The 12,657-nt window shown below is 59.4% G+C and overlaps 1 protein-coding gene and 1 long non-coding RNA gene across 2 annotated transcripts; one reads left to right on the top strand and one right to left on the bottom strand.

The window, feature by feature from the left end:
- Nucleotides 1-356: 356 nt before the first annotated feature.
- LOC135183680 (uncharacterized) lies at nt 357-1,784 on the bottom strand. The gene is made up of 3 exons (XR_010305651.1): nt 1,589-1,784; nt 1,348-1,501; nt 357-682 (listed from the first exon to the last, which is right to left on the bottom strand). It is a non-coding gene; the product is annotated as an uncharacterized LOC135183680 (long non-coding RNA).
- Nucleotides 1,785-2,009: 225 nt separating this feature from the next.
- Nucleotides 2,010-9,454, top strand: LOC135183932 (tumor necrosis factor ligand superfamily member 10-like). Its single transcript, XM_064159270.1, has 5 exons — nt 2,010-2,312; nt 6,137-6,283; nt 6,707-6,743; nt 7,153-7,260; nt 7,987-9,454. The coding sequence occupies exons 1-5, from the start codon at nt 2,082-2,084 to the stop codon at nt 8,421-8,423; spliced, it is 960 nt and encodes a 319-aa protein (XP_064015340.1). The 5' UTR covers nt 2,010-2,081; the 3' UTR covers nt 8,424-9,454.
- The last annotated feature ends 3,203 nt before the right edge of the window (nt 9,455-12,657 follow it).

Here is a 12,657-nt window from a genome sequence, read left to right as displayed (position 1 = left end):
CTACATCCACATCTAAGCCACATATGCATTTGGCTCTTCAAACCCAGCCCCACCAAAAGCAGAATCTTGGCCAACTTTCCACCCCAGCTTCTCTGACGCTGGCCCTTGCACAGGGGGTCCCCTCCATCAGCTGGAACTGCTGCCTCAGAGCTGGACAAGGTCTGGCAGCTCTTCCTCCCATCCATCTGCCTCTGAAGCACCTGAGTCAAAACCGAGAGGAGTAACCAGGAGGGTTCACAGTCCATTGGGTTGTTTAGAGAAGCTTGGCAGAGGTTTGGGCTGGAGGATCAGAGGTATCTCAGGGGCTGAGCTGGAAGACACCTTAAAGATCATCTAGATCACCACCCCCACCCCCCATTCCCTCTCCATTAGCAGGGACACCAGGTATTCACAAAACAAGTAGGTGTGGCACTCTGGGACATGGTCTAGTGGCCACGGAGCTGTTGGGTAGGAGGTTGGACTTGATGGGTCGAAGGTTGGATGTGATGATCTTAGAAGTCTTTTCCAGCTTGTCTTTGAGTGATTCTGTGAGCTTCGTCTAGATTAGGCTGCTCCAGGTCTCATCCAACCTAAGCACCACCGTGGAGGGGGAATCCCCTTGTCTCAAGAGCATCCTGACCCAGTGTGGAAGTGGAAGGAGCAGCACTCTTCTCTCAGCAGGTCACCAGAAGTTCAGCAGCTCCTTCCACAGAACAAATGGAGGACAGGTAAGAGCAATCACTGGGGTCAATGAGCAGCCCGGGCTGAGGGGCTTGACTGGGACCACTGTTAATAAACTGTTCCTCTGCCCTCCAGCATCCTCACCCTGCTGCTCCTCCAGCTTTTCTCTGACCAGGCTCTAGAGCAGGTCAACAGGAGAACAGGAGCTACAGCCCCAAAATCCATCGGTGCTGCCTTGCTGCCAACAGAGCAGGAGGAGAAACCTCTTTGCCACCCTGACCCCCACCCTCTCCATCTTGTGCTGTGATGAGATCAGCGACCCAAAGATGTTTGCACTATTCAGGGCTGGTTAAGGTCCTTCACAAGCACCATAAAAGCAGATAAGGTGACCACTTGCCCACTTTCCCAAGTTTAGGAGGTCACAGGAGCTGGTCATGTGGCTGCTCTGCCTCTTGAGGAGTCCAGCACACTTAGCCAGTTCTGCAGGGGCTAGGACACCTTCAGGCAGGGTTTTGGATCCCACCTCTCACCAAGGGACAGCAGCACAGCCCCCAGGGCATGCAAGGAGGTCAGACTGTCAGGTCCAAACATCTGTGGCTTTGTGACCATGGGTTGTTCCCAGCCTAGAGACAGCTGCAGCTGGGGCCAAAGTGGCCCCAGGACAGCTACTTCCATAATGAGTCTCACCTTGGTCCAGCTTCTCCTGCTCACGTCAGGTCCTCAGCTTCACCATCAACTCAAAGCTGGTCCCAGCAGAAGGCCAAGGGTTCCCAGAGCTCTTCATGTGTTTGGGCTGGGGCCAGGCCACGTTTCCCATGACCTATCCTTGGGGAGGAGGGAGCTGTTCTGGGAAGTCCAAGGTGCTCAGGTACTTCATCAAGATCTCACTTTCAGTTCACAGCTGAGGCAGCAAGAGCTGCAGACTCACCTGACCTGGAGCAGCTCTCACCATGGCCAGGGAGCAGCCCTTTCTCCAGCCTTTGTTTGCTTTCCAAACAACACTTCTGCTCCAGGGCCACCAAGGACCTGACCCACCTGCAGAACACGGCACTGGAGCTCTCCAGCAACACCATCTCCATTCCCAGCAACACCATCCCATTCTCAGGGCCACCATCCTTGTCCCCAGTATCATCACTCCCATTCTGAGTGCTGACACCTCCAATCCCAGTGCCTCCATCCCGTTCCCAGTGCCACCACCTCCATCCTCAGTGCTGACACCCCAGTCCCAGTGCCTCCATCCCATCCCCAGTGCCCCCCCATGCCCTGTCCGTCTCCCCGCGGTGGGCGGTGGCAGGGCAGAGCCCCCGCCCCTCGCCCTTGTCCCCTCCCCGTTATCCCCGCCCCTGGTCGGTCCCCGCCGCCGCCGCCGCGATCGGGCTCCGGTGGTGGGGGGGCAGCGGCAGCCGGGCCGGGCTGGGGCCATGGCCCCACAGGAGCCCATCGCGGCCGGGCAGCTCCTACGCTCCGACAGCGGCGGCTCCGGGACTCCGATGCTACCGGAGGGTTCCGGGGAGCCCGGGCCCGGCGGCGGAGCGCGACGGCAGCGGCGGCACGGGTGGTGCTGGGGTAGCGTGGCCCTGCTGGGGGTTCTGGCGCTGCAGGTGGCCTCCACCACCGGACTCTTCGTTTACTTCTCCATGGCCATCTCCAAGGTGAGACCCTCAGCCCCCCACATCCCTCCACCGGGGCACCGGCACCGGAGCCGCGGGAGGGGCTCTGCCGCTCCCCCTCCTGCTTGGCGGCTTTCAGCTGTGGAGGTTGGAGGAGGTGCGGGGCGGGTGGGGTGTGGAAACCATCCCCGTTTCGCCCCAGAGCTCGGATGCAGCTAGGGGCGTGGGGGGCACTGCGCTGGGCTCTGCCCGGAGACACCCTCCGGAGCTGGCGGCGGGGGAGGCTGCCGGACCCCGTCCCCGCTTCCTCTGGGAGCTCGCAGCCAGATGTGGAGGCGATGTGGGGCACACACAAACTGTCCCCAGTTCCCCTGGGAGCCCGAGTGCAGACGTGGGGTGGGGGTGGACACTGCCCCGAGCTCCGTCTGGAAGCTGCGGCTCCAGATGTGGGGGTGGAGGGTCGGGGGGGGGCGAACACAGCTCCCAGTTCCCCCCCCCCAGGAAGCCACCAATCCAGATGTGGGATGGGGGTGGACACTGCTCCCAGCGCCGCCCATCCAGATGTGGAGAGAAGGATCCTTTGTCCTGGGCTCCGCGGGAGGGGGGGGCCCTGCAGAGTCCAAAGCTTTGGAATGGGCTCCAGGCTCCTTGTCCCTGCTTCATCTCTTCCCCACCCCATCCCACCATCACCATTCCCATCCCATCCTCACTCCATGAACCCCACCGCAGTTCCTCTTCACCCCTGTTGTGATGTGCTGGAAGGGGCCTTGTTGGGACCCCCCCAACCCAATCCCAGCAGCTCCTGGGTGCTTGCTCCCAGTTTATCACCTCAGATAACCACAGTTTCAAATCAGCCCCAAACTGAGATGGATCTGATCCTGCTTACAGCTTCCCCACCCACACACTGTCCTCAGAAGCTGATTCAGCCCCCCTGAGGAGGAGGAGAAAGCAGAGGGATCTTGGCCATGGGAAGAGGGAATCTCAGGTTCTCCAGGCACTTCCATCACGCTGCCACCAAGAAGAGGGTCCTGTGGTGCTGGGTGTCCCACAACTCAGCACAGAACTGGGAGAAACCAGGGGAGAACACTTGCCCAGGGGTGTGATGGGACTGGTGCCCCATAGGGACCATCTTCCAGCCTTCCCTGGGCTTCATTTCCATCCCAGGTCCCATGTGAGTGAGACTGAGGAGGGGGCTGGGGGCCAAGAGAGCAACAGGAAGAAGGAGACCACTGAGAGTGATCCCTCCCCTCAGGCCTGGCTGCAGAGGGTGGTCACTGGTTTGGGTTAGAAAAGACCTATAAGCTCATGGAGTCCAACCATAAACCCAGCACTGCCAGGTCACCACCACACCATGTCACTCAACACCACATCTCCAAGGCTTTGAGACCCTTCCACCACTGCCCTGGGCAGCCTGGGCCAGGCCTGAGCAACTCTCAAAGGGATGAAATTGTTCTTCATGTCCAAACTAAACGTCCCCTGGAGCAACCTGAAGACATTTCCTCCTGTCCTGGCACTTGTCCCTCAGGAAAAGAAAACAGCCCTCACCTGGCTCCAGCCTCCTTTCAGGTTGCTCTAGAGAGCCAGAAGGTCTCCCCTCAGCCTCCTTTTCTCCAGGTTGAACAACCCCAGTTCCCTCAGCTGCTCCTCACCACACTTCTTCTCCAGACCCTTCACCAGCTTCCTTGCCCTTCTCTAGACCTGCTCTAGCCCCTCAATGCTCTTCATGGAGTGACTCCAGGATTTAAGGTGTGGCCTGGGAGGATGAGCCTTGTCCTGGTCCTGCTGGCCACATTATTGCTGAGCTAAGCCAGAATGCTACCACAGGGAGGTGCCACCACCTTAGTGGGACCAGGCAGAGGAGGACTGACCCTGGTGACACTGGCACACACTACTGTCTGTGCTCCCAGCAGCCTGGAGGAGCTGCCCACTCTGGCACTGGCCCCTGCCCAGCACTCACTGCTGTGATAGAGCTTCATACCAATAGCTGTAGTGCCAGGGGACTGACTGACTCCAAGCACCTATATAGCAGGGCAGGAAGGTTCCAGCAAGGAGACCCCAGCCCAGAACAACACTGCTGGTCTGTGCTTAACCATCTCCAGCCATAAGGGGCACCCATCAAGCCCTCTGTCCATCTGCTAACCCATCCCCTAGTGCCAGTGCTAGACCAAAGAGCACAAATAAGCCACCAAACCCTCTTGGTCTGACCTCCTGGAACCTTGCTGCTGATACTGAGCCCAACTGAGGACTGGTGGGCACAGTGGCTGCCCAAAACTGGGACCATGGCTGGTGGGGGCTTGAAGCAAGGAGGGACATGGGTGAAGTGCAAGGAGCTGGAGGTGGCCAAGCCCAGGGTGAAGATGGGACCACATCTTCACCCTGAGCACATCTTGAGCACATTGTTGTGGGTGACAACAATATGGCCAAGCCCCAGGTGATGATGGGACCAAGGCAAATGACCCCTGAGTCCTGGAGACATCCCAGGAGACAAAGGTGGGGTGATCAAGGTGGCCAAGTTCACTCCCAGCTCTTGGCACACTGGTGCCAGGGCAGTAGTCCCATCTGTGCCTCAGTTTCCCCCGAGGTGTGATGAGACCCTCCAGCCAGCCATGCCTGTCCCTCAAGGTGACACCAGAGCTAGAGCAGAGCTGGGTCACCCCAAGGCAGCTCAGGAAGGGGCAGCTCCACATGGAGTGAAGCTTCTCAGCCCAAGTCACCAGCCATCAGAGGCTGAAAAGCACCTGAGATCCCCCAGGCTGATGCAGCACTACTCAGGGACCCATCTGGGCAGCACAGCTCAGCAGCTGGAGAGGAAGAACTTCAACTTCAGAACTTGTGCAACCTCGGGTTAGCTCAGAAGCAGTGGGGAAGCACAGAGAGCATGGATCAGGCTGCCTGGGCTTGTCCAGCCTGCAGCTGCAGCTCTGAGACAAGCCTGGGAGGGCAACCACTGCCTCAGGAGCCTCAGAGAATCACTTTGGCTGGAAGAGACCAACCCTTAACCTAGCACTGCCAGGTCACCACCAAACCATGTCCTTCAGCACCACATCTCCACTACAGCTTTGAAACCCCTGCAGGGATGGGGACTCCACCACTCTGATCTGGGCAGCTTGGGACAGGCCTTGATAACCCTCAAGGGTTGTTCCTCAGGTCCAACTTAAGCCTTCTCTGGGGCAGCTTGAAGCATTTCCTCTTGTCCTACCAACCTGCTCAAAGCCAAAGCTAGAAGTTGCTCCTTGAGGAGCCTCATTTCCCCAGGGAATGAGGTGAAGCAGATGGGGAGTGGGAAATACAGAGTCTTACCTGGTGCTCTGCAGCTTTCTGAGGGTCCCTGACTCTTGGCCTCCTGTTCCTGCCTGGCTGTCGTGCTTCCAGAGGAGCTGGGATGAGCTAGACTGGCTTCTGCCAGGGGTGACAAGAGGACAGGGTGAGAGTCAACCTCTCCAATACCCAACCCTAGATCCATGACAGACCTTTGACATCCACCCAGGCTCCTGCTACCTGACTGCAGCCACCGGCTTAGGAGACAGAGTCAGCAGTACCACCTGGTCAGTCCCAGCATTGTGGGGACTGGAAGGGACCTCTGGAGATCATCCAGAGGTCCATAAAGCAGGGTCACTCACAGGAGCTTGCCCAGGATCAGAGTTCCCAGCAGGGTTTGGAATCTCCCTAGAGAAGGAGACTCCACCACCTCTCTGGGCAGCCTGCTCCAAGGCTCTAGCACCCTCATACCAGAGAAACATCTCCTTATTTTGTCCCACCAGCAGCTGTGGGACCAGGGCAGCACAGGGTTATTGTCCACCCCAAGATGTGACCATCTCCCTGCCTGCCCAGTTTGATGTGGGGACAGCCAGATGTTTGTGTTACAGCTCAAGGCTCAGGCTCCAGGGAGCGTGGAGGAGCTGCGGTGCCTGCAGGTCATCAACCAGCAGCAGGAGGGCTCCAGCCTGGAGGAACTCATCACCAACCAGTCCTGCCTCAAGCTGGCCAACACCATCAAAGCCTACGTGGCCACGGTGAGGTGGGACCCATCAGCTTTGAGGGAGGATGGGACAGCTGAGGGGAGAGGTGGGTGGTGAGATGCTGGAACTGGTCACCCAGAGGGGTCTTCAAGGTTAGGTTGGATGGGACCTTGAGCAACCCTGTCTAGTGGGAAGAGTCCCTGGCCATGGCAGGGGGGTTGGAATTAGGTGGTCCCTCCCAATCCAAATCATTCAGGGAATCTATTGACCTCCCTGGGGAGGTGTCAGAGGACAGCTGCAAGGGTGGGTTAAGAGTGGGGCTGAGGAGTGGGGCTGGCCACCACGCAGTGAGAAGCTGGTGGACCTCAGAGCCATGAAAGTCAAGGCAATGGAAGCTCGGGAGGGCCCAGAGGAGCTGGGCTGTGTGGATCTCCCGTTCCCCTTTAACCGTGGGCCTGTTTCTCCCTGGTGGCCCAGGTGACGGAGAGCGTCGTCCGCAGGAGCGCGGCGAAGGGTGAGTCCCTCCTGGCCAGCAGAGCCTGGCTCCACGTGCGGCTGGCTCGGCGTGGGACCGGGAATGCCAGCGGGCCGGGGAGGGGCTGCCAGCTCCCGGGCAAACTCCACTGGCAGTGGGGCTGGGAGCTGGGGCAGGAGGACAGGGACTGTCCCACCAGAAGGGTGAAGGGCACACATCCCATGGGAAGGGGTTGGAGGGACAGCCCTGTCCATCTGTCTGGAGTCCACAGGCCATGGGGTTCAGCTCAGAGCTGTTGGGTAATGATTGACCAGACACTTCCACCCTCTCCGATGGGTCAGTGGGACATTGCCTGCCCTGCTTGCCCAGTGAGGACCTGCTCTGCCAGCGTGGGCCAGGTGTCCCCACGCTCGCTGTCCTCTACAGCCCTGTGGCCCTTTCTTTGCAGAAGCCCAGAGGAGCTACCTGAACATCTCAGAGGGGCAGGTTCCTCCCAAAGCAGCTGGCAAGCCCTCGGCACACCTCACCCTTCGCCCGCAGAGCCTGGCTGTGGATGGTGAGTGGGCACTGGGGGGTTTCTGAGGTGGGAACAGGGGAGAGAGCTCACGGGAAGGGGAGGGCACCAGGGCAGGGTCATAGAATCACAGACTGCTTTGAGTTGGAGGACATCTAGTCCAATCCTTCTGCCATGGGCAGGCACACCTTCTGCAAGACCAGGCTGCTCAGCCTGCCCTTGAATGTGGGGAGCTGTTTCTCCTGCCTAGCCCAACACCACCTCCTCCACCCTTCCAAGTCAGGGCAGATGTTTCTCCTACCTAGCCCAACACCACCTCCTCCACCCCTCCATCCGGGGAGCTGTTTCTGCTGCCTAGCCAAACAGCACCTCCTGCATCCCTCCAAGCCAGGGCAGATGTTTCTGCTGCCTAGCCCAACACCACCTCCTCCACCCTTCCAAGCCGGGGAGCTGTTTCTCGTGCCTAGCCCAGCAGCACCTCCTCCACCCCTCCATCCTGGGGAGCTGTTTCTGCTGCCTAGCCCAGCAGCACCACCTCCACCCCTCCATCTGGGGGAGCTGTTTCTGCTGCCTAGCCCAACACCACCTCCTCCACCCCTCCATCCCGGGGAGCTGTTTCTGCTGCCTAGCCCAACAGCACCACCTCCACCCCTCCATCTGGGGGAGCTGTTTCTGCTGCCTAGCCCAAGCCGCCCAGGCTGGCCGCGGGTGGGCAGGAGCCGCTGCGGCTGGCACTCACTGCCTGCCCGCCCGGCCGCCGTGCCGCAGGGAGCCCCGGGCGCTTCGGGAACCTGTCGCAGTCGTGCCGCCACGCCATCGCGCGCTGGGAGGATGGCACCATCCACTCCCACCTGCAGAACATCACCTACCGCGACGGGCGCCTGCGGGTCAACCAGCCGGGCAAGTACTACGTCTACTCCCAGATCTACTTCCGCTACCCCAGCGCCGGCGCCCACCGCTCCGTCCCGCAGCTCGTCCAGTGCATCAACTGGAAGACGTCCTACAGCCAACCCATCCTGCTGCTCAAAGGGGTTGGCACCAAGTGCTGGGCTCCCGAGGCCAATTATGGCCTCCACGCTCTCTACCAAGGAGGACTCTTCGAGCTGAAGGCCGGCGATGAGCTCTTTGTCTCCGTCTCCTCCCTGTCCATCGACTACAACGATGCAGCAGCCAGCTACTTTGGGGCCTTCAGGCTCGACCTGTGAGGGCCACCTCCCACCTTCCTGCTGCTCCTGCCCCTCCACTGTTCTCCCGGGGCAGCAGCTTCTTGACTAGGATGACGGTGGGATGGGCATCGAGGTCATGGAGCAACCTGGCCCAGGGTTGTTCCCTGCGTGTGTTGTCCCTTGAAGTGTGGGGCGAGCTGGAGGAGAGCACAAGGGGTGGTTGCCTGCAGATGCCACACATGGTTCCACCATCCAGCCAGGAGGGAGCTCAGGAAGGGACTCCAAGAACCTATGGGAGATATGGACACGGGGGTATATCACTTCCCTGGCTCACTTCTGGGCACCAAACAGCTCCCTGCCACAAGAGAAGCACACAGATCCCATCTGCAGCCACACCACCAAGTGTCACCACTGGCATCCTCAGGGCAAAGTGCCAGGGGATGAGGCAGGTCCAGTTCTGGGAAGGAGCGAAGGAGTTTCGGTTCAGTGGGAACTGGGAGGGATGCCAGCACCCAGGAGGTCAAAGAGCAGGACCATGATGGTGGAGCAGTCACCAATCCAAGCAGCCACACCCAGGCACATGCCTGAGAGGCACTCCTGCCCCAGCTGAGCTGCAGAGGACCATCCAGCACAGGAGCTCGACCAGAAGGAGCTTCACCATCACCCTTTCCCTTGTGCTTCTGAACAAGCATCTCCTCCCTTGGGGGTTTTTGGTCCTCCCAGCCCTGCTGGCTCCCATCTCCTGCCCCATTGACAATCACCCTGCAAGGTTTCAGCCCATAGGTGGATCCTGCTGGGAGCAGGGCAGGATCCCAAAGGAACAAGCCCAACCCGGGGACACTGCAAGCCGTACTGAACACAGAATGTGGGTTCAAGGTGAACAGGCTGGCTTGGTGCATGGACACTGTGGTGGCCACAGCCCCTCTGCAGTTACCTGTGCCCTTCCTGGATGTCCTGAGGCTGCTGGTGGGTACAGACAGCAGGACAGGCTCCTATGGAGGACATGGGCACAGCTGGCACAGCTGCTGGGGGGCCTCCACCCCGGATTCAATAAAACCTCTACTCCAGCACGGGTGGTGCTCATCAGCAGCTGGGGCTTGGCAAAACCTTGGTGCTCTGCAAACTGGATGTGTGGAGGTCCAGGCTGGTTCCTACCTGGGGGCCTGGGCACCCCCACGCTGTCCCCTTTGTAGCCTGCAGGCAGGGCAGAGTGAGGGGCAGCTTCCCTCCAGCTGTTTCCAGTGTCCCTACTGATCCCACACCTGCCTGGGCAAGGTCCTGCCACCCCAGCTCAGTTATGCTGGTGGCGCTGGGGTGCTGCTGCTGGCACAGGAGCAGCTCCTGGGTATGATGCCAGAGCTTCTGGTTGTGATTCCAGGTCTCCTGGTGTCATGCCAGAGCTCCTGATGCCAAGGCACCTTCCAGGAAGGAGCTGCTGTGGTTCCCAGGAGCTGCCACAGGCAGTAACTGAGTCCTACCTCATCTTGCATCTCTAAAGTCCCACGGGGTTCCACCACCACCTGCCCTGCAGACACCCAGGGCATTTCCAGGGAAGCCTGCTCCTAATTCCTAGCCTGATGCCTTTATCTTCCCTGGGACCAGGGCAGCTCCACCACCAGAACCTGAGCTAGGCTCCACTCCTCCTCCTGCCCTCTCTCATCTGCTCTTGAGGGCTACACCTCACCCAGTTGCCCCCAGAGGTCCCAGCGCTGCTCCTGCTCTATCCACTCTGGGATTGCCAGGCCTAGCTCAAGGCATGGCCAAATCCCAGGGTGCCAAGATAGGCTTGGTCCTTGCCCTACCATGGCCAGGCTGGGGTTGTTCCTTGGTCCCATCATCCATCCTACGACTTCCCAGGCCTGAACCCACTCTCTCTGCACCCCTAGCTAGGAGCTGGTGCCCCACAGCAGCCAATGCCCCCCAGCAGCCTCCAGCTCCAGAAGCCCTTCCAAGGGCCAAGGTGTGGCCTCATCACCTTGGACCAGCCCCAAACACACAGGGCAGCTTTTGCAGCTCATCCCAAGCCTTCCAGCTGGAGAGCACTGGGATCACCATCCTGCTGGGGTACCAACACGGCTGCTCCCCACTTCAGGCAGGGCTGCAGGGTCCTGCTCCTCTCCAGGTCACTCCAACCTTGGCTGAGGTTCCACAGCCCCATGGAGTGGGGCAAGGACACCACCAATACAACCCAAAGACATGGAGCCCCCCATGATACCACTCAGCAGACTCCCAACACGCTGGGCCCCCTAAAGCCCACCTTGGAAATGATCCCTGTTTAATTCCACCTCTGGTTCCTCCTCCTCCTCTTTTCTCCACCCCCTTGGAGACCAGCAACAAGAACCACGCTCCCAAAATCCCAGCTCATCCCAGCTCTTTGGCAGCAGCTGTGGGAGCTCGGGGTGGAATTGGACAACCTAAAGCTGCAGGAATCAGAGCAGATGGTTCAGAGTTTGTCTGTGAAATGATCCCTTTGGCCTCCCACCTCTGGTTCCCCAACCCCTGCGGTGACCACCACCAAGAAGCAGACTCCCAAAATCCAGGTTCATCCCAGCCTCAGAGCTGCCTTTGGCAGCAGCTGTGGGAGCTCAGGGTGGAATTGGACAAGCTGGAGCAGGTGGTTCAAAGTTTGCCTTTGAAGCAGAGCTCACAGCAGCCCCGGGGTGGTGGAGCAGGGTGCAGAAGCAGGAGGTGGTGGGATGCAGATAGAGCAGCTCCTCGCCTGGGCTGGAGGAGGCAGGCTTGGTGCCAGAGAGGCTCTGCTTTCCTGGAAGGGATTGGAGAAGACAAACCACCAGCTGCAGGCCCATGGCCAAGTCTGGTGAGAGGCACCAGGCGATAAGAGACAGGATGGGGAGGGCAGAAGGGTTGGCAGGGTGGGGTGTGGGCTGGCAGGGGGCTCTCAAGGTCCCAACTGCAGCTGCTCCAGGTTGGAGTTGAGCAAACAGCAAGTGTAGTGGAGCCAAACTCACCTAGTGCCCATGGAGACAGGCCCAGGAGAAGCTCCTGCTCCAGCCCAGCCCTGCAGGGACTTCTCTGGTTTTGTTCCCACGGGCACACGGATGGGTCCAGGGATGGGGCCTCCACCACATCTCCAGGCATTGTAGGAACCTGCAGCAGCAAAGCCTACTGAAGAAGCTTTTGTCCACCATGGCTTCCCCCAGGGTGGAGTCCTGGTGGCACAGACACCACCAGGCAAAGGCTTTGAGCCACTCATTGTCACATCTTCTCTTGGAGACATCCTGAACCAGCAGCTGGACAGTGTGATCCTGTGGGTGACCCTGGTTTCATGGAGGAGGGTGGAGTGGATGTTCTCCAGAGGCCCTTTCCAGGCTGGCTGCAGCCCAGAGCCTGTGTGTGCCTGAGCAGGGCACCCTTGGCACGGGCAGGTCCCGCGCCCTCCCCATGGCCTCGCTCTTCGGCTGCCCGCAGAGGTTGCTTTGCTCTGCTGAGATTTCTTCCTGCAGCTGCCACGTTCCTGCCCTGCCTGGAGGAACCTGTGGCTTCAGGGAAGAGGATCAGAGCTCAGCCTGGCTGCCAGCAACTGAAGTGCTCAGCAGATGTTTGCTTTTCCCATGCCAAGGCGGCGTGGAGCAGCCTGAAGGCGTCAGGGCTGCCTGGTGTCTGCCAGCCCCACCTCCACCAAGCACACAATCACCTGGTTGGGAGAGGCCTTTGGATCACAGAGCCACAGACTGCGTGGGCTGGAAAAGACCTCCGAGATCAGAGAGTCCATCAACCATCAACCCAACACCACCATGGCCACTAAACCATGTCCCCAGTGCCATATCCTGCTCTAGGGTAGGGTGTCCCTGCCCATGGCAGGGGGGTGGAACTGGATGATCCTTGTGGTCCCTTCCCACCCTGATTCAATGATTCTGTGCTATCCACACATTTCTTCCATACCTCCAGGGATGGTGACAACTCCACCTCCCTGGGCAGCCTGTTTCTATGACCTGACAGTGCTGTGGTAATGGTTGGACTTGATCTGAAAGTTCTCTTCCCACCAAAACAATTCTCTGCTTCTGCTGTAGGACAATGCACTCAGAAAAGCTTCAACCACCTGATACACAAAGAGCACAAACCCTATGAGGAGAGGCTGAGGGAGCTGGGGGTGTGCAGCCTGGAGAGGAGGAGGCTCAGGGGTGACCTATTGATAGGTTGGACTGGATGATCTTGGAGGTCTCTTCCAACCTGGTTGATTTTATGATTCTATGAATCATCAAGTCCAACCTAACATCTGCCTGTACAAAACTCACAGGCCATGTCCCTAAGC

This window comes from Pogoniulus pusillus, chromosome 19 (genome assembly GCF_015220805.1).
Source record: "Pogoniulus pusillus isolate bPogPus1 chromosome 19, bPogPus1.pri, whole genome shotgun sequence".
Taxonomy (NCBI): Eukaryota; Metazoa; Chordata; class Aves; order Piciformes; family Lybiidae; genus Pogoniulus; species Pogoniulus pusillus.
This window is presented reverse-complemented; position numbering and strand designations above follow the sequence as displayed.

What these genes read in the sequence shown, in the direction of transcription:
- LOC135183932 (XM_064159270.1), top strand. Translation starts at nt 2,082, where the DNA reads ATGGCCCCACAGGAGCCCATCGCGGCCGGGCAGCTCCTACGCTCCGAC. An exon ending in TCAAAGCCTACGTGGCCACG is followed by an intron (nt 6,284 to 6,706) that starts GTGAGGTGGGAC and finishes CTGGTGGCCCAG; the next exon opens with GTGACGGAGAGCGTCGTCCG. An exon ending in CCGCAGGAGCGCGGCGAAGG is followed by an intron (nt 6,744 to 7,152) that starts GTGAGTCCCTCC and finishes CTTTCTTTGCAG; the next exon opens with AAGCCCAGAGGAGCTACCTG.